The sequence below is a fragment of the Salvia hispanica genome, chromosome 3 (assembly GCF_029641045.1).
Source record: "Salvia hispanica isolate PSC_SH4W2 chromosome 3, Shi_PSC_v1, whole genome shotgun sequence".
Lineage (NCBI taxonomy): Eukaryota > Viridiplantae > Streptophyta > Magnoliopsida > Lamiales > Lamiaceae > Salvia > Salvia hispanica.
In genome coordinates this window covers 25,907,430-25,929,281 of record NC_142694.1, presented here as the reverse complement: position 1 = coordinate 25,929,281, position 21,852 = coordinate 25,907,430, and the positions used below count along the sequence as shown (strand labels likewise).

At 33.9% G+C, this 21,852-nt stretch overlaps 2 protein-coding genes and 1 long non-coding RNA gene across 3 annotated transcripts; 1 reads left to right on the top strand and 2 right to left on the bottom strand.

Moving 5' to 3' along the window:
- Positions 1-304: 304 nt before the first annotated feature.
- LOC148930451 (uncharacterized) lies at positions 305-1,524 on the bottom strand. Its single transcript, XR_016136319.1, has 2 exons — positions 1,317-1,524; positions 305-684 (listed from the first exon to the last, which is right to left on the bottom strand). It is a non-coding gene; the product is annotated as an uncharacterized LOC148930451 (long non-coding RNA).
- Positions 1,525-7,831: 6,307 nt separating this feature from the next.
- Positions 7,832-11,426, bottom strand: LOC148930450 (uncharacterized). The gene is made up of 2 exons (XM_089066476.1): positions 10,965-11,426; positions 7,832-7,906 (listed from the first exon to the last, which is right to left on the bottom strand). Exons 1-2 carry the CDS (start codon positions 11,424-11,426, stop codon positions 7,832-7,834), a joined length of 537 nt encoding a protein of 178 aa, XP_088922602.1.
- Positions 11,427-16,860: 5,434 nt separating this feature from the next.
- LOC148930449 (uncharacterized) lies at positions 16,861-18,214 on the top strand. The gene has a single exon (XM_089067080.1). The coding sequence runs from the start codon at positions 17,014-17,016 to the stop codon at positions 18,163-18,165; it is 1,152 nt and encodes a 383-aa protein (XP_088923206.1). The 5' UTR covers positions 16,861-17,013; the 3' UTR covers positions 18,166-18,214.
- The last annotated feature ends 3,638 nt before the right edge of the window (positions 18,215-21,852 follow it).

Here is a 21,852-nt window from a genome sequence, read left to right as displayed (position 1 = left end):
GATCCAATGATGATTCCGTTTTTTAGATCTTTGTTCAAATCAATTGAATTTAAAATGTTGAGGAGGTAAAATTTCGCAACTCATTCTCGCTTATCAAATTTTAATAGTATATATGGATTAGTAATGTGTTTGTTTAATTATTTAACTTGATCAGAGGCATGAGCATGAGAAGAAAAAAGAAGACGATGTGACTGAAGCAAAAAGACCATTATTTCTAGCGCAACTGTAATTTTTTATTAGCAACAGCCAAAACATATGATATATAGGATTTAAAAGGTGGACGGAGGGAGTATATAAAAATATATTTGTAATAATTGGGATTTATAATCCTCAACTAGCCTTTTAGCAGTATGATTTTAGTCACTGCAACCATCATACGTTCTAATAATATTTCTTAACATGCTAAGCGTAAAATGCTAAAAAAAATAAATAAATCAAAATTACACTTGCAGTCCACCAATAATTATCTTATTTTGCCATTTTCATCTATCCACTAATAAATATTTCAATTTTTTTAAATACTTTTAATAATTCACCTTCCACTAACTTTATCCCTACTCACCGTCCACCAGACAGGGAGAGTATTTAAAAAAAAATACTAACATATCTTGTTGCGGTCAATGCAGTTGTGGGGCCAGCCAGAAACCTGAGCGATCAGCCAATGCAGGGTGGAACTATGGCAGCCTTGAAAATTTGAGATGTTAAATAGTACCGTTAGGGATAGGTGCATTACGGATGCTCTAGTAAGTCATTTTTAAAAAAAAATTAAAAAAAAAATTGAAAAAATCATTTTATTTTATTTTATTTTGTTTATTTGCACTCCAATTTACTTACTCCCTGTGTCCAAATTAAGATGACATTTCTCTCTTTATGCACTTTTTTGAAAAAAATAACAATAAATAGTTAAGGTAGAGAGGAATTAAAATACGATAGAGAATCTTCTCTATATTAATTTCTCTTCAATTTAACTATTTATTATCACTGTTTCAAAACACGTGCGAAAAAGAAAGGTGTCGTCGACCGAGGGAGTATTTGATTACATTATTCCTAATTTAGTAGTAGTATTATAAACTTTTGAATAGACATACATTTTAATATACAAATAGTGAAACAAGAGATAGAAAGAAAAATATTGTTAGTAGATAACAAATATCATCTTATTAAAAAAAAAAGTTTTCAAAATCCATTTGTTTATAATTTTAAATAATTAACTAAAAAAATAATTTCTATTTTCTATAGACGAATAAATTAACAAACTAATAGTCCAAATTATATGCTCTCTGAAAGTAAATAATCTAATACTGAGTAATACTCACTGATTTAAAACCAGAAAGACGGCTTCTTCTTCTTCATTCTTCTTCTTCTTCTTCTCTTCGAAAAAAAAAGTATGGCTACTTCCTACAATCGCTGCCTTCCTATCTGCTGCAGCAGCGGTGTTCGAACCAATTGCTTTTCACAGCAGAGTATCAAACCCCGAGCTCAATTCCTCCCAAGGTTCTATTTCTATATATGTTTTCAATTTTTTATATAAGTAGTACTCCATATTCTGAACTTTTGCGTTTATTTAAATGTGTGAAAATTTTTAATTTTGGTTAGAATGTCTAAGCCTATGATCGATAATATCAGAATAGAGGGTGCCCCCCCTATTACTACCAATATTTCAGGTATTTGCAACGTTTCTCAATAATAAAGTCCAATTTTATGTTTATATATAGTTAGATTTGCATACATCTTTAAAAACTTTTGAAAGATTAATCTGATTAAAAGAAGAAGGCTAAAAATTCACACAATGTTTTCATTTTTTATTGTATAGGTGATTATGGGGTATATGCATTTGAAAGAAATTATGATTCATTGTCTTCATGCTTACAACAATGGAAGGCAGATATCTGTCCTGAGCCTAGGCCTAAGCCTGACATTTTTATCAATTATGATGATGATAATTAAGAATATTTTGTTGCATATTCCCTTAAAGAGGATGGCACCATCTCACCCAAATATCACATTTATCCTCCCTCTTTTCTAGAGAAAGATTATTCCTTTACTGGGGCTAGTTGTAATGGCCTCTTTCATTTTCATGATAAAAAGTCGGGTCATGTTCTTTGGAGCCCTATGTGGAACCTCACCTTACATGTGTTAGCCAATCATTTGGAATATGGTCTGACCATTCATTTGAAGATTACAAAATGTTGAATCTTGTACATGCTCGTATGGAAGACGAACAAGGCTATTTTTTAGGTAGTAGTTATCACATTGACTTGTATTCGCTCAAAACGAATTCCTGGAAGAGAATACCATGCCCTGGGATTTGTGGTGTTGAGGAATATAGTTGTGCTTGCGTATCTGGTGTTTTTTATTGTAAAGCGTATAGAAAAGAGGCTCATGCTATCCTTTCGTTCAACTTTTCTACTGAAACTTTTTTCTATTTTGCCACCACCGAACAATAGCTGGCACTCTTATTATTTTCTAGAGTATAAAGGGTTGTTAAGTGTGCTCTTGAATGCTTCTACATATATAGTTTCCATGCCCCTAATGAGATACCTATGAAATATGAACTTTGGATTATGAGTGATGGATCGTGGACAAGAGAATCTGAATTCCATATTTATGGTCTTCGTGAGCCATTATGGTTTTCACTCGACTGTAAGCTATTGTATTTTTCAAGCATGAATTATGAGCTGGTGGTGTTTGGTTGTGCTACTATAAAGATGAAGCATCTTGGCATCGATCGCTCTACAACTAATCGGATCGTTCCGTTTTTTGAGAGCTTCGTCCAACTCAATTGAGTTTCACATGTTGAGGAGGTAAAATTCTGTCTATCTCATTCTCAATTCTTTATGCTTATCAACATGGATTAGTAATGTGTGTATGCTAAATTTATTCAACTTGATCAGAATCATGATGAACACGAGAAAGAAGAAAAAGAAGAGGACATTACTAAAGCAAGAGGATTGTTATTTGTAGCGTAGTTTGTTATCTTTTACAAGTACTTGTTTTGGTATTAAGGATTCTAACATCTTTTACATCATTTGAACATAACGTTTTTCAATTAATCAGATGAATATCTAGAATATTCACAACCAAACATTCCTCATTTCGGAAATCAAATATATATATAAACTAGTTAATTCTATTTTATCTTATATACATACATAGGGGCCGTTTGGTACCTATATTAGAGCAAATTACAAGCTTTAATCATGCCTTTGATGCTCATATTTGTCTTAGACTCTTGTTGGCCAGTGTTATTTCTATATACTTATGTACTGGAGAAGCCTACCTTGAAGCCTATATTTCAATCTAGATAATTAACCATAACTTTGGTGGGTTACGCTAACAGCTTTGGAAATTGAACCCAGATAGTATATAACTAAGTTGTCCTCCATAATTCATAGTCTCAATTTGTGCAAACATATTATTGAGGGTTATTTTGGTGAACATAAAATTTAACATTGTATTCTATCTTTACATGAAACATAAATTAAAGATAGCTTAATTTTTTTTATTAAACTATCAAACACACTCCATAGAAATATAAATAACACAAACCGTGATATATATCATGATCATTATACTAACTACCCGTAATATGGATAGTCTACCAAACGAGGCTTTATTGCAAACTGATTTTCATTTTTAACTAGGGGTGGGTAGGTAAGGTATACCTTACCGAAACCACCATACCGTATACCTTACCGTAAATACGGTATGCGAAAAAGTCATACCTTTACCTTACTAAAGTTTTCGGTATACCGAACTTCGGTATACCTTATATTCGGTATGACAAATTTCATACCGATACCGTACCTCATTTTCGGTATACCGTACCAAAGTTCGGTATACCTTATTTTTGCGGTATACCTGACTTTCAACATCAATTAAAATAGAAAATTAGAGTTTTTAAAATATTATTTATAATTTATAATTTTAAAAATAAATTAAATATAATTTATTCATAATTATATTTATATTTCACAATAGATTTATAATTTAAAAATATATAAAATATATTTTATATACAATTGTGTTTATATTATTGTGGTATATACCTTAATTTACGGTATATACCGTAAACTAAGGTATATACCGAATTTCGGTATGCAGCGGTATACCGCGGTATTTGAAAATTCATATCGTTACCTTACCGCAATCTTTCGGTAAGGTATCATACCATACCGAAAGTCACGGTATACCAAAAAAACGGTATTTTCGATATTTTTTCGGTACGATAAGACCGGTTTTTCGGTATTTCGGTATTTTTCCCCAGCCCTATTTTTAACTAATTTGATAAGAAGTTATACCAAATTCATTGATTAAGGAACATAAGTTAACCGGAACAGATATGCCAAAACATTTAGGAAGATGGCAAGGGAAGACATCAAGGTCCCATAATGGTTTAAATGTCTCTGTCCTTCCATACATTACATTTGGCCATCATACCACAAAAAAGGTAACTAACATAACACATGTGAGGGAAAGCCATGCACACCCAATCTCTACAGTAATATGATATTGTCTTCTTTTGGATTAATCCTTACGATTTTGTTGATGAGACATTTTCTGAAAGGTTCCGTCCTAATGGGTTTAGGGTTGCCCTTATATAGGGCATATAGCTTTGCTTATATAGGGCTTATAGCTTTGCTTATTCTGCTTAGTACCAGTGGAACTATTAGATCGATTTTGCAACTTTATGATGTCAAAGTGTGTCCGTCATTTAAAGACACACTTTGACTCGTCACAGATTCCATGTATAAGGAAACTAGGATTTATGAAAGGTTGGGATTTTGCACGCGTGTCGTAGGCGCGTGTCCCTTCGTATTCAACAAGATTTATAAGTTTCCACTTTCCAAATACTATATTAATTAGCATATGGTAAGTTAGAGTGTCGAACCCAAAGGAACGATAGCATCCGTTATGTATTTCCACACTTAAAAAAGGTTTTGGCGATGCCGCCACGCTCTAAATTGAGGGTTGGAACTAAACTACGAAATATAATTAACACTTAAGCTAAGATTGGGAACTAAAAGTGCAATTAAACTGAAATGGAGACTGCAACAAGTTGATAAACTGGACAATTTAGCAGGAAAATAAAACCAGTAGCCAAACATGAACTTTCGGTAATAAAAAGAACATAAGGAAAGAGACTAGCTATGTCATGACATTTACTAAGTAAAAGAAGCAAGAAGAACTAAGAGGAAAGCTAGGGAAGTTAATTTACTAGGAAAGTGACATCTAAAAGGTGGGATCTAAAAATCCTAAACTAATGTGATTAAAAGCTGAAAATGAAAATGAGGAAAGAGAGTTATATCTAATAGACATATTTGATGGGAAAGCTAAAAGGTGAAAGGTGATGGTGCTTGTGTTCCCTTAATGTTATTGTCCAATGGTTAAAACTAGTGGGTAAAAATTTCTAACTATTGGATCTTTAACTTAATTCCTAAAAACTGATTTCTCTTCTACTCCTACACTAAAAGGCACGAAATATATGAGGAAAGAGAGATTAAAAGACTGCTACACACTTAACTATGCTAGAGAAACACAAGATCAACAAGTTTACTGCCTTGCCTTGAAAACACCAAATAAAATGCTGAAAATTAACAACTTGGAGAAGATAAACAAAGCTTAAGAACATTCAACAATGGAGGATAAAAATAACTAAAGAAATTACAGCAACTAACACACACTAGCTAGCATACAAGAACAAAGCTACTAAGCAAAGGAAAATCACCAATAAATTGCAACTTAAAATACACGAAACATTTTCTCTTTTTTTTTTACTAATTTTCAAAATTAAAAGGATGGAAAAGAAGATTAACTAGCCGACCTAAAACTTAGGAAAGATCAAAGAAATAAGATGAAAAAAGAAAAATCCAAACAAGCTAAGCAAGTAAAACTAAACTAGCAATAACCACAATTTTTTGTTACTTCTTTTCTTCCCTCACAAGCTTTAAGTAGAATCAGCCCTTGCAAAGACCTTTCAAAAGCATAGCAAACTTCAAATAAACAAGCAAATTCACAAAAGACAAAGGCTAGCTAAGGAACGAAAATAGTAAAGTCAAAGCAAGAAATTTTAACTAAATGCTCAAGAAGACCAACAACTAAACATAAACCTAGAGATTTAAATACACCAAAAGCTCTTTAAGATCAGCCAACAACCTTAACTAGAGAGTTAAGATGTTGGAAAATGAGTACAAACAAGGAACTAGTTCATTAAAAGCATTAAATCACTACATAACTACAAGCTTCACCCCATGATGGCAAAAGTGGCAATGGCTGCCTATGATTCGAAATTTACTTTAAGGACGAGAGAAAACTAAGCTTAGAGAGAGAAAATAAAACAAACTAAAGCTAGCTAAAAAGTGGTGTATCAAAAGTTAGGCCAAAAGATAAGTTTTGTTGTTTTAGTTGCACTTCTTCCAACCAATCTGATGTGGAAGTCTTCTCCACTCCCAATGATGGTAGTTGGCTTCTTTTGCCTTCAAAAGTGTCGCTTGCGGGTAGGGATGGCAATCTAGTCCAAAACTCACGGGTCGATCCAAATTACCCGGTAAAATCATAGGGTTAGGGCTGGAAAATCGCAACCATATTCAGAAGCGGGCTACACGGGCTAACCCGTTCGGGTCGGCGGGTTATGCGGGCTGACCCGAGTGGGTTGCAGGTTAGCCCACGGGTTGAGAATTTAATATAGAAATATAATTAAAATTTTGGATTATATACTTATATGAAGTATTTTGATAATATCAATATTAAATACAACATTGATATGAAGAATATATGGTAATTATGTCTTCTCTCTCAAATTGAAAATTAGTGTTATATGAAATGCATGATTTCCATTTAATTGTAATCAGATTCACGTGTGCTATTAACTAAACAATATGTTTATCTATTTTGTTTCAAGCTTTAATTGTTATTATTTTATTTCTCTTGATGACTTTAATAATACTTTACTATTTGCGTCAATCTGCTTTTAAATAATTTAGAATGTTGGATTGGATAGAAAGTAACATACTCCCTCCATCCCTCATAATTTATCACCATTTAATCCGCCACGAGTTTTAAGAAATGTAATAGAAAGTGGGTTGAAAAAGTTAGTGCCATGTGAGTCCTACTTTTATATATTAGTTTTATAATAAAATGTAAGTGTGAATGAGTTAGTGGAATATGGGGTGGTGACAAATTTTTAGGGATGGACAGAAATGGAAATAAGCGACAAATTTTCAGGGACGGATGGAGTATAAGATTACTATTGACCCGAATAGCCCGTGGGTTAGCTCGAAACCCGAAGATTTAGGGTTAGGGCCGAAAATCTATAACCCGAAAAATTCACAGCCCTTATAAGCCGCACCCAAATAGCCCGACAACCCGAATGGATCGGCTCGAACCCCAGCGGGTTAGCCCAATTGACATCCCTACTTGTGGGCGTTGGTAGCACAAAAACTCGTCAATTTAGCTTTGAAATGCGACTTTGAAGAGCTGTCAACATTGCTCGGAAACAGGCCAATCCATCAAACTGGGCAGTTTGTGCCTCGTGGATTCCTTCCTTCTCAATCTATCGAATTTGTGTCCAATTTGCCTCTTCTTTTGCATGTAATGCAGAATCAATTCCATTAACATGCTAGTCGGACCACTCCATCCATTCCCTGCCAAAACATGCAACTTCTCATGCAGATATTCGATTAATGAGTGAGAAAAGTGATCAAATTCAAATAAAGAAAACTAGCCTATCAATTTACCATAACACATTCTTGGAATAACAAATTCTATATGAATATATTGTTACATTCCCTAATACTACAAAATAAACACTAGTACTACTAATTAATGGTCCTTATGCTTCACTCATCTTGTGTTCCTTCTTAGTCACATCTTCATTTTCATCTTCATCTTCATCTTTCTCCTGTTTCTGATCAAGTTAAAATATAGAAAAACACATTACTCATAACGATTTATATAATTAAGTAATTGACGATAATCAAAATGAATTTTACCTCTTCAATACATGAAATTCCGTCAAGCTGAACAAAACTCTTAAAAAACGAAATCATCTTTGGATAACAAGACTGGTGGCACTTGATACCAAGAGGCTTCAACTTTCCAGTGGCATGATTAAACTCCAGTAGCCGACCATGATATCGTGTAAAATACAATAGCTTTCCATCATGCGAAAATAGCAGCGGATGATGAATACCACGAGCATAGATAACAGATTCTCTTGTCCACGTTCCATCACTCCAGACCCAAAGTTCATAGTTTCGAATATAAGTCTCTCTCTCATCTCCATGATAGAAGCATTTAAGAACACTTAGCAACCCTTTATAGTCTCGGAAACTATAATCTATATGGTAATTATCAGAATGGTTCTGGCTATAGTCAGGCAAGGGTAAACTTGATAAAGTTTCAGTAGAAAAGTCGAATGCAAGGATAACAGGAGCCCTTTGTATAGATGTCATACAATAAAAAACTCCATTCACGCAAACATGACTACCTTCCCAGAAAGGATCAAACTCAGGGGCCGGTATTTGCTTCCATGAATTAGTTTTGAGTGAGTACAAATGAATTTGGCAATGCCCGCGAGACGAAACAAGTGTTTCATCATCGAAATAATCATATACAAGTTTCATCAATTTGTAATTTTCAAATCTATGGTCAGACCACATTGCAAAAAATTCAAAGCCAATTCCGAGGTGAGGTTCAACAAAGGGGTCAGGGAGGATCTTATACTCACACGTTGTCGGGTTCCAAATAACATGATGATTGTCATCTCCAAAACGAAAATGAAGTAGACCATTATAGCTACACCCAATATGGAAATAATCTTTAGCTAGAAAAGAGGGAGGATATATGGAATATTTAGGTGAGATGGTGCATCCTCTTCAGGGAAACATGCAAAAAAATATCTCTTGTCATTTTCATCACGAAAATTGACAAAATAGCCGGGCTTAAGATTAGACAAGATGTTGTCTGTCTTCCAAACTGGTAAGCATGACAACGATGTCTCAGATACGTAGGTATAAGGCAGACAATCGTCTTGTAAATCATCATCGTATCCTATATATTAAAAATGGAAACATATGGAGTATTAAATAAAACTTTCCGGGCTAATTCATTTGGTCATATATACATCTCCTATTACACAACTATGAAAACAGAAACTTATAGTGAGGTCCACTTGTGTTGCTTAGTAGGAGATGTATAATTAAGGTGATCCTATTATCCATTTTTTAATCTACTTATTTAATCTAGGGATATGATTAGTTGATAACTTTTTAAAATTGATAACTGACAACTATGTCAATACTACTATGTATCAAGATTGTGAAGAATGTAATTATAATAATAATAAAAAAATTGAGTTTATTATTCAGAAATTATACTAGGTAGTGATTACCCAATTCACTTCCATTGTTGTTCATCGCCTTCATTCTGATACTCTTCATCATCATCATAGTCATAGAAAGGGCCTTTGTTCTGATACTAAGCTTAATAGGTTCCGCCTCTCTAACCAAATTACAAATAATTGACATTTAAACAAACACAAGTTGGAATTAATATTTAATGAAAAATAAACCTGCAGATGAATTGAGCTTTGGGGCCTGAATTGGTAGATGGAAGACGGCTCAAGGGAGGAAGGCAAAGTGGGAAGCCATGCTTTCTGCCAACCTAAATTAGGATTTGTGAAATTAAAAAAGAAAAAGAAAAGTCGCTAGGGTTTCCTTTAATATTTGATGAGGTATAGTTGGGCTTATATGTTTAATTTGGTCTATTAGCCGATTTATAAACATTAGTTTAAATGGTTTTATCATCATCAATTATCACACTTATAAGTTTAGGGTTACACGTTAATTTGTCTATGTTTTATTTTTAAAAATGAAGAAGTGGATAAATATGAGAGAGAAAATTTCCATTTAAAAAATGGTACAGAAATCCCAAAATGACAAAATATGACTATTTTTTAGAGCTTTGTCCAACTCAATTGAGGAGGTAAAATTGTTTCATCTCATTCTCAATTCTTTATGCTTTTCAAAGTTTAGTATATATGGATTAGTAATGTGTTTATGCTAAATAGTTCAACTTGATCAGAACGAAGACGACGTGAATGAAGCAGGACTATAACGTATTATGTTATCTTTTAGTCGTATTTGTTTTGATACTAAGGATTCTAAGTTCTAACAAAATCTTTTACACATTTGAAAATGTCGATTTATTCCTTTGAGCATTACGTTTTTCTGTTTAACACCTACTAATCCTTGAAACCAAACCCTTACAGAATATCTAAAATATTCACAACCAAACATCAACTCATTTCGCAAATTCCATTAAAAATGGAACATTATTTTCCTTTTTGGATTGTCTCGTACGTTAAAAATTAAACGTTTCTAAAATGAAAACAACACTATCTTTATTTTTCTCTCTCTCTTACTTTACTTTCTCTTTATTAACTCACAAATTTTAAAAAAGTGATCTGGGTTGTATTTTACTTAAGAACCAAAAATGAGATTGGTTTTATAGTATCATTAGAGTTAATTGTCTACTTCATTTAGACAATTGTGTCTAACTCAAAAAGGAAAAAAAACGTTTCTTTTTTTACTAAGACGGGGGAGCATATTACAACATAAAATGACTGGATCTATAAAACAGACAAATATAAATCTACACAAGATCTAAAGAATAATAGTAGAAAAGAAGAAGCATTAAAGAGTAACATAAGAAACACCAGCTTTTATGGAAGAAATGAAATAACAAATAGGTCTCCCTCGTTACCCCAATAAGCAATATCATTAGTAAAAAGATTCAGTCATCCTTCTCAGTCATGTCTTCATAATTTTCTTTTTTCTCCTGCTTCTGTCAATGTTGAATCATACAGTATAATATACACATCACTCATCCATACACTAACAATTTATTTATATACACACATAAGGAATTGAGAATGAGTTGACGATAATCAAAAGCAATTTTACCTCCTCACTACATGAAATTCCATTGAGTTGAACAAAGCTCTTAAAAAACGGAATCATTGTTGGACAACTTCTAAGTCTCTCGACACCAAGACGCTTCAACTTTCCAGTGGCACGATTAAACACCACTAGCGTTTCCTCGGAGCATGTAAAATACAATAGCTTACCATCATGCGAAAACATTAACGGACTATCAATTTCATGAGCATGGAAAATTGATTCTCTTGTCCACGATCCATCGCTCATGATCCAAAGCTCATAGTTACAAGTATCCGGATCTCCTTCAACTTCATGATAGAAGCATTTAAGAACACTTAGCAACCCTCTATACTCTACAAAACTATACTCTATAGCATAGCTTTCATGAATCTTGCTATTTTCAGGTAAGGGTAAACTGGATAAAGTTTCAGTAGAAATGTCGAACGCAAGGATTACATGATCACAAGTCCCCTTTAGAGATGCCATACAATAGAAAACCCCATTTGCGCAGGCACAATTATCTCGGTTGAATAACCAAACTCAGTGGCCGGTATTCGCTTCCAGGAATTAGTTCTGAGTGAGTACAAGTCAATTTCACAACTCTCGCGAGCCGAAACAATTGCTTCCTTTTTGAAATAATTTTTTACAAGACGCAACAATTTGTAATTTTCAAATCTATGGTCGGACCACATTGCGAATGATTCAACACAAGATTTAAGGTGAGGTTCGACAAAGGGGTCGGGGAGGATCTTGTACTCACACGTTGTCGGGTTCCAAAGAGCATGATGACTCAACTTCTTATCATGAAAATGAAGTAGACCATTAGAGCTACACCCTTTAAATGAATAACTTTTAGCTAGAAAAGAGGGAGGATATGTTGAATATTTGGGTGAGAAGTTGCCATCCACTTCAGGGAAATATGCAACAAAATATTCCTTGTCATTTTTATCACGAAAATTGACAAAATAGGCAGGCTTAAGATTAGACCAAATTATGTTTTCTGTCTTCCAAACTGGTAAGCATGACAATGATGTCTCGGATACGCAGATACCATAGTATTGTAGTTCATCGTATTCGTCTCCTATATATTAAAAATGGAAACATTAAATAAATTTTTAAGATGTGCTTTTATATGCAATCAGTCATCTAAATTCAAAAGATAGTGAACAAAGAATTAAGTTTATTATTCACAAATTAGTGATTACCTTCGTTGTTGTTCATCGCCTTCCTTGGCCGGACACGACGGAGGAGGCTGTTTGGTTTCGGAATTGGGGTTTAGTTTATGGATTTTAATTAGGGTTTAGTTTTTGGATCTAAATCTTAATCAAATCTTAAATAAAAGAGAATGCGTAGTTAAATTAAATTACACAAAACACAGACAAAATAATATTTAGGCGTGATTTGATGATATTAGGACTGATTTTATGATACTTATTTCCTAAATCTTAATCAAACCATGAATACGAGATTTAGGCGTGATATTAGACGTCTCTAATTAAATCTCAATCTTTTTGGTATAATATTCTGCGTATCGTGATTGAGGCGTGATTTTTATTTTCTAAATCTTAATCAAATCTTAATAAAATCTTCTAACTATTTTCTATATAATTATATCAATAATTCGCTCTATATCTTAATCAAATTACGGTTATAATGGTTTGATCGATAAATCTCTTAAATCATTTTTATATAATCTATTATTTGATTCATTAAATATTTTCTAAATATTTTTCACGCTCCAAATGTAATTAAGAGAACTGAAAGCCATGACTTATGAAGTTATGAGGACTTTACATCTTCAGAATCGTTGTCTAGTAAGTTCTCTACCTATAATAAAATTCTAGGGCCCAAATAGAATTAATAGACTCTCTCATAGTGCTAACTTGATTTTAACTTAATTTTGTCATTTCTTCCCACCACAATCATTTCTTCTTCAAACCAAACCAAGACGATGGCCAGTACGGTTCTTCCACAGCCAGCAATTAAAGAACCAAGGTATGTTTCTCCCATATCAAATTTATGAATAATAGTAGACTGATTTTGCTACTTTTCATTTATTATTACAGCAGTAACTCATCTCCAATGAAACTCTAACATCTAAAATAAAATAGATAAATAACATAGTATTTCAAAAGCAAATCTATTTTGAGTTTAGGTATAAAATATACCCATTTTAGGTTTGTGCTATAAGCATATTCAGTCCGTTTTTAAAATTTATGTATTCTGACTTGTTTGTATAAGTATTTGTTTCAATCTGTAAATTTTTCTGGGAAATTTTGAATTTTGGTTAGAGAGGCCAAGGAAAACACGAGAATCGACGGCCCCCCACCTACGAGGAAGAAGAAGCTATCCAAACCCATTGAAAAGCTTTCGTTATGTGAAAGCTTAGGTATTTACAAATTTTCTGAGCAATAAACTGAATTCTATACATACAAGTTATAAAAGTTAATTTGAGCATTACAAGAAGTTTTCTTTCTCTTCAAATCTGAAAATGTTTTCCATTTTTATTTTGTAGGATCCTATGGGATGCCTGATCCCTGCATATCCGAGACAGATTGTACACAACATTGGAAGCCACACATCTCCCCTAATCCTAATCCTAATCCTAACATTTTGGTCAATTATATTGATAATCATCAACTATATTTTGTTGCACATTCCCTTGAAGAGGTTGGCATCATGTCACCCAAATATTACATATATCCTCCATCTTTTCTAAAAAAAGATTATTACTACTTCAGTGGGGCTAATTGTAATGGTGTACTTCATTTTCTTAATTTTGAGTTGTGTCATGCTCTTTGGAACCCAACAACTAGTGACTAATAAGATCCTCCCTAAGCTCTTGTGGATGAATCTCCTAACGTTACATATTCATCTCGCTCAGTTAGAATGTGGTATGACCATAGATTTGAAGATTACAAAGTGCTGAATCTTGTCAAAGCTAGTTTTAAAGATGAAAATGGTTTTTCTTGTGGTAGTAGTTACCACATCGACCTGTATTCACTCAAAACTAATTCTTGGAAGAGAATACCGTGCACTGGGTTTCATAGTATTTGTTGGGATGGTTATGCTTGCGTGTCCGGGGTTTTTTATTGTGAAGCAGAACTAAATCAAACTCATGTTATGCTTTTGTTTGACTTTTCTTCTGAAACTTTGTCCAGTTTACCCCGGCCTAACCATCGTCGGGGCTGTTATTATTTAGAGTATAAAGGGTTGTTAAGTGCTTTTGAATACTTCTACGATGATGGTCATTTTTATCGTCACATTATACCTTGCAAATATGAACTTTGGATTATGAGCGATGAATCGTGGAGAAGAGAATCTGTGTTCCATACTCGTGGTGTTAAGAAACCATTATGGTTTTCGCCGGATGGTAGGCTATTGTATTTTGCAAGCTTGACTGATGAGCTAGTGGTGTTTGATCGTGCTGTTGGAAAGTTGAAGTATCTTGGTGTCGATTGGTCACCGAATAAACATCATGCTAATCCAATGATGATTCCGTTTTTTGAGAGCTTTGTTCAACTCAATTGAATTTAACATGTCGAGGAGGTAAAATTTGGCAACTCATTCTCAATTCCTTATGCTTATCAAAGTTATGGATTAGTAATCTGTTTGTTTAATTATTTAACTTGATCAGATGCATGAGCATGAGAAAGAAGAAAAAGAAGGGGATGTGACTGACGCAAAAACACTGTTATTTCTAGCGCAGCTGTAATCTTTTAATAGCAAAACAGTTAGTTACCAAAATTAAGAATTTATAAAAATTAAAATTTTGAAAAGTAAAATTATTCAAATGAAAATTATGAAATTATCAAAATTAAAATAGTAAACTCAACAAATATTTATTTATCATATAGTATTATATATTTTAATTTGTTTCTTAATATAGTGAGTCGGTTAAGAACTTTTAATAAAGGGGATGCACACTATACTGTGTCTCCAACGAGCTCCCCTGCAGTGAGCAACATGAAATCTCTACCACCATTACCAAGCTCAACAAAGGTGTCTGTTTTTCTTGCTCAAACAGGAAAAAAAAGAGAGTACTTGTTATTGATCTTGTAGGATGTGTATCTGTCACGTGCACAACGTGTGCCTTGTTTGGCCTATTCAAGTGAGGCTCCAATTCAGCTTCTCCCTGTATGCATTTTTCCCAATGGTGTCCGAGCTTGGTGAGCAAATCGCTGAGGCTGTCGCGTTAAATCATTCCCAAGTTCATATAATCGGAGCAGATCATGCTCATCAATTTAGTACCTCTATCCGAGGCATTCACATCTGCTTCTCGATTTACAAAAAGAGCTCTTCATCAACACTCCCACTTTTGGTGCTTATGATGTGCTGCTATATGTTCACTATCCAGGTACCATTAATGGTTCAAACACTGATCATTTTTTCTGTTTTGAGGCTAATTAAGAAATAAGGTCTAATGTTATTTTCTGGACGATTTTTTATTTTGTTTGTATAATTCTGATCCATATTATTGATCATTTTTAGTATATGTACTATGACCCGATTATATTATCAAAACAGAATTGTAAATATATTTATATAAAAAACATTTACATGATTTACGGTAGCAAATAAAACAAAAATATCTATAATAATATTCCAATGTAAGAGAAAACTGAAATTTCTATATAAGTTTAATGGGTTATTCCTCATCCAACCAGTTGGTTTTAGAATGGAAATATATAGATTTCTATCATGGTATCAGAGAGTGTCGCCAACTGTGAACCAAATTTAATTGCACCACCGGTATACATACTGAAACTGAAAAATAAATGGCTGAACCAACAATATATCTAAACTTTAAACTAAGGCCAATTTCATAGATGGTTGGTCCAACCTGTCAGGATTGTTGGTGTCGGCAACATTAATTTGATATTGTCCGATTTGGGTCAAGCCCGCACGAATTTATTTTTGGGTCACTTCCAAAAGGACACAAACTAATTGGGGTTGGACATGAATTATATACACCTTCCAACTTCCCTCAGATTTTCGATGTGGGATAGGTTTGTACTCAACACAACCAATCTATAAAAACAAGTCCAATCCCTTCAAGGCGAATGATTCAGAACAAGATTGAAGGTGAGGTTCGACAATGGGGTCGGGTAGGATCTTATACTCACACGTTGTCGGGTTCCAAAGAGCATGATGACTTAACTTGTCATCTCCAAAATGAAAATGAAGTAGACCATCAGAGCTACCCCTATGAATAATAATCTTTAGCTAGATTGAAATAAGAAATAGGTCTCCCTCGTTACCCCAATAAGCAATATCACTAGTAAAGATGCTTCAGTCATCCTTCTCAGTCATGTCTTCATAATTTTCTACTTTCTCCTGCTTCTTTTAATGTTGAATCATACAGTATAATATACACACCACTCATCCATACATGATAAACTTTAACAATTTATTTATATAAATGATACACATAAGGAATTGAGAATGAGTTGACGATAATCAAATAGTGTAACAGTGTGTGATACATGTCTTAATAAAAGAGAATAGTGTAATAAGTAGTATTAAATGTTGGAATAAAAATAATTAAACTTGATTTTTTAGTAGAATTATCTAGATATGATAAATATCTACATATTATCAAGAATTATCTAGATATTTGTAGGCATTAAAATATCTAGATATTTTTAGGAGAATTCTCTAGATTATAGATATTATGTAGAATTCTTTAGAATTAGTATGTATTAAAATATTTAGATATTTTAGTAGAATTTACTAGAGTGTTAGGAAAATATCTAGATTTTTATGGAGAAAAAATCTAGATATAAAATATTATAGAGAATTCTAGAATATGAAGTGAATCCCTATAAATAGGGGAGAGTTGTAACATTTTGTATAAGTTGGAGAAGTTGAGAAGTTGAGAAGTTGTGAAGTTAGAAAGTTTGAGAAATTGAGTGTTCTTTCCTTCCCCACATCAAAACATCTCCTAAACCATTTTCCATACATTCCATCCATTCTTCTCTCAAATATGTCCTCCAAACTAAATTTCTCCTCCAACATGTATCTTATATTTTCCAACAAAGTGGTATCAGAGCCATAAGTTCCTACCTGTAGTATGGCTAACTTGCCGTCGTTCCAAGTCCCCATGCTCAATAAGAGCAGTTTCAATAATTGGAGTATCAAGATGAAAGCGTTATTGGGAGACCACGATGTTTGGGAGATCGTGGAGAATGGCTACGAGGAGCCGCAAGACGAGACCGATCTATCCCAACAACAAAGGGATAGATTGCGAGATGCGAGAAAGAGAGACATGAAGGCTCTGTATCTCATCTACCAATCTCTAGGGGACAACGATATCGAGAAGATCTCGAGTGCAAGCACCGCCAAAGAAGCGTGGAAGAAGCTCCAAATCTCATGTGTTGGTGCGGAGCGAGTAAAGAAGGTACGCCTCCAAACTTTAAGAGGGGAATTTAAATCTTTACACATGAAAGAGTCCGAATTAATTTCGGAATATTTTTCAAGAGTCTTGGCGGTGTCAAATCAAATGAAAAGAAATGGTGAAAAATTGGAGGATGTTAGAATCATGGAGAAAATACTGCGCCCTCTAACCCCTAATTTTGAGCACATAGTAGTTACAATAGAAGAAACAAAAGATTTGGAGGAAATGACCATCGATCACTTATTGGGTTCGCTACAAGCATATGAGGAGAAACAAAAGAAGAAACAAGAAATTGTGGAGCAACTTTTGAAGTTGCAAGCAAGCCCAAAGGAGAAAGAAGAAAGCTCGAGCAATGGTGGTGGCCCACAAGGAAGAGGTCGCGGACAAAGACAAGATCGTGGTCGTGGTCGTGGTCGTGGTCGAGGATATGCTCGTGGACGTGGACGTAGTCGAGGATATTTCTCAAACAATGAAGAAAGAAAGGAGTTCCCAAATATGGGACGAGGAAGGAGAAATCCACAGTCGAGGTACGATAAATCTTCAATAGAGTGTTATAATTGTTATAGATATGGGCACTATGCTTCCGAGTGCAGAGAGACAAAATCAAAAGTTGAAGAGAAGACCAATTACGTGGAGAATACGAATGAAGAAAATGGATGTGTCCTTCTAGCTTACAAAGGAGAAGCTGGAAGAAAAGATGATATGTGGTACCTCGACACGGGATCGAGTAATCATATGTGCGGGAACAGGAGCATGTTCGTGGAGCTTGATGAATCAGTAAGTGGCAACATCTCCTTTGGCGATGAATCTAAAATTCCAGTTAAATGAAAATGCAAGATTCTAATTCGTTTGAAGAATAGAGCTCATGATTTTATTTCAACGTATATTATATGCCCAATATGAGAAATAATATATTGAGTCTTGGACAACTCTTAGAGAAAGGTTATAACATTCACATGAAAGATTATAGCCTTTCAATAAGAGATGGCAAAAATGATTTAATTGCCAAAGTGTCAATGTCCAAGAATAGGATGTTTCAATTAAATGTTCAAAATGATGTGGTGAAGTGTCTTCAAGCATGTTATAAAGATAAGTCTTGGCTATGACATCTTCGATTTGGGCACCTGAATTTTGGTAGCTTGAAATTGCTATCAAATAAAGAAATGGTACGAGGATTACCACCCATCGAGCACCCCGATCAACTCTGTGAAGGATGCTTAATTGGGAAGCACTTCAGGAAGCCGTTCCCAAAGGAATCAAGTTCGAGAGCTCAGAAGCCATTGGAGTTAATCCATGCAGACGCGTGTGGACCAATCAAGCCAACCTCCCTCGGTAAAAATAACTATTTCATGCTTTTCATTGATGATTTTTCAAGAAAAACGTGGGTATACTTCTTGAAGCAGAAATCAGAAGCATTTGACGCATTCAAGAAGTTCAAGGCTGCCATCGAGAAAGAAAACGGTCTACAAATCAAAGCAATGAGGACCGACCGAGGTGGAGAATTCACATCCAGGGAGTTTCTGGAATTTTGCAAAGAAAACGGAATTCGACGGCTGCTAACAGTTCCGAGATCCCCCCCAGCAGAATGGAGTGGCTGAACGAAAGAACAGGACCATCGTTGAGATGACTCGAAGCATATTAAAGACGAAAAATTTGCCGAAAGAGCTTTGGGAAGAAGCAGTGGCGTGCGCGGTGTACCTGTCTAACAGGTCTCCAACAAAAAGTGTGTGGGGAATGACTCCTCAAGAAGCTTGGAGCGGGCCCACTTAAGAGTGTTTGGGAGCAAAGCCTATGCACATGTACCAGATCAGACGAGGAACAAACTCGATGACAAAAGCAAGTCATTCATCTTCATCGGGTACGACTCTAATACTAAAGGCTATAAGTTATATGATCCAACTTCGCAGAAAACCATGATTAGCCGAGATGTGGAGTTCGATGAAGAAAGTGTATGGGATTTCGGCTCAGAAAATGACTTCACCTTCATACCTTCGTTTTGGGGATCAAAGAACAGGCGAGCAGATGGCAGAGGAACAACAAGAACAAACAACTCCACCTGCATCTCCTACATCAGCCGTCAGAAGCTCACCACCATCTTTCTTGAATGAAAGAGCCACAGAACGCACACAAAGTTTGGATGAAGTGTATGACGACACCCCAAGGTTAGAAGATCTCACCTTATTTTGCTTATCTGCTGATTGTGAACCAGTTAACTTTGAAGAAGCGAAAACAAGTAAAAATTGGCGAGTCGCGATGGATGAAGAGATCAAAGCCATAGAGAAGAATGACACGTCGGAGCTCGATTGGCCACAAAAGGAGCCAACAACTATTTGTGTGGATAACAAGTTGGCGATTGCGCTATCCAAAAAATCCAATGTTCCACAACCGAAGCAAGCACATCGACACCCGCTACTACTACATCAGAGAATGCATTTACCAGGAGATTCAAGTCGAGTATGTCAAATCGCAAGATCAAGATGCCGATATTTTCACAAATTCCCTCAAGTACGAAGACCTTATCAAAATCAGGACGCTGCTCGGAATGACAAATCAAGTTTAGGAGGGGGTGTTGAAATAAAAATAATTAAACTTGATTTTTGTAATAGAATTATCTAGATATGATAAATATCTAGATATTATGAAGAATTATCTAGATATTTGTAGGCATTAAAATATCTAGATATTTTTAGGAGAATTCTCTAGATTATAGATATTATGTAGAATTCTCTAGAATTAGTATGTATTAAAATATTTAGATATTTTAGTAGAATTTACTAGAATGTTAGGAAAATATCTAGATTTTTATGGAGAAAAAATTTAGATATAAAATATTATAGAGAATTCTAGAATATGAAGTGAATCCCTATAAATAGGGGAGAGTTGTAACATTTTGTATAAGTTGGAGAAGTTGAGAAGTTGTGAAGTTAGAAAGTTTGAGAAATTGAGTGTTCTTTCCTTCCCCACATCAAAACATCTCCTAAACCATTTTCCATATATTCCATCCATTCTCCTCTCAAATATTTCCTCCAAACTAAATTTCTCCTCCAACATATATCTTATGTTTTCCAACATTAAATATAGTGTGATTAATGATAATGACTTAAAACGAATTGCCAGTGGAAAAAATGGTAGACTATTTTTAAAAATTAATAAATTAATTAATATATTATGTGAAATATGTTGTAGGATAATATCAATAAAATATAAAAAGACTAATTTTTATAAACATACAAAATGATAAAAAGAAATATTAGTGAAACAGTCTTTTATGCACAATATTTAAGGAAATAATACTTTGGTAAGCTGGAGAAATAATAAAGTACGTAAAAGTAAAATAGTGACTTTTTGTTGATAAAAGCAAATCAGTTATATTAGGACAATCACGACTTCTTACTTGCAGTGGTACGGAAGAAGTACTTTAAAATAAGTTACGAGGGAATACTTTTTTTGACCAAACTTAAATATGCTTTCAAGTATTTCAAATTATTGGACCTCAAAATAGGCTACTTTTATACATTGAGGCCCAATTATGGGCTAATTAAGAAATAAGGTCCAATGTTACTGTTTGGGCGATTTTTTATTTTGTTTGTATAATTCTCCATATTATTGATCATTTTTAGTATTTGCATAATTCGATTATTATCACAATAGTATTGTAAATATATTTTCATAACAAAAACATTTACTAGAAATATGATTTATGTTAGCAAATGAAACAAAAATATGTACAATAATGTTCTATTGTAAGAGAGAACGTGAAATTCCTATATAAGTTTAATGGGTTATTCCTCTTACAACCAGTTGGTTTTAGAATGGAAATCTATGTATTTCTATCGTGGTATCAGAGAGTGTCGCCGACGGTCAACCAAATTTAACTGAACAGACAGTATATCCATACTAAACTGAAAAAAATGACTAAATCAACAATATATCTGAACTTTAAACTAAAACCAATTTCATAGATGGTTGTTCCAACCAATCTAGAAAAACAAGTCCAATCCCTTCGAGGTTTAACTTGGAGGTTCAAGAATAACTATACCTATATCCTTATCAAAGAGAACTAAAATCCTTGTATAAGTCTAATGAGTCACTCTTTTTATCATCAATTGATTTTAGAATGGTCCACTATAGATTTCTATCAATTTATGCATCTCTCTCTCTAACTTCTTGTCTATATCTATACTAGATTGGCCTACACCTTAATTTTTTGGCGAAAGTTTCATAACAATATCAAATAGAACACTTTATTACCTTCCCTCCGCAGATGTTAACTCAACATCGAAATAGTGGTGGCGCCAAGTGTGCATCCCCCTCTTGCAATCATCTCTTTAAATACAAGAATCGCATCGTCCATCTTATTCCATTGGATAAGACTTTGAACGAAAACACTGTACGTCACACTATTGGAAATTTTTAGATGCACAAGTTTATCAATATTCAAAATTACAATTTAATTATATTTCTTCTATATATTTTAAATCTAATTATTTACATGTTATTAAAATCGATAAAAAA

Coding starts and splice junctions, on each gene's coding strand:
- LOC148930449 (XM_089067080.1), top strand. CDS start 17,014: ATGGCTAACTTGCCGTCGTTCCAAGTCCCCATGCTCAATAAGAGCAGT.
- LOC148930450 (XM_089066476.1), bottom strand. CDS start 11,426: ATGGCATCTCTAAAGGGGACTTGTGATCATGTAATCCTTGCGTTCGAC. Junction 7,907..10,964: donor GAATTTCATGTAGTGAGGAG/GTAAAATTGCTT, acceptor TAACTTGATCAG/AAACAGGAGAAAGATGAAGA.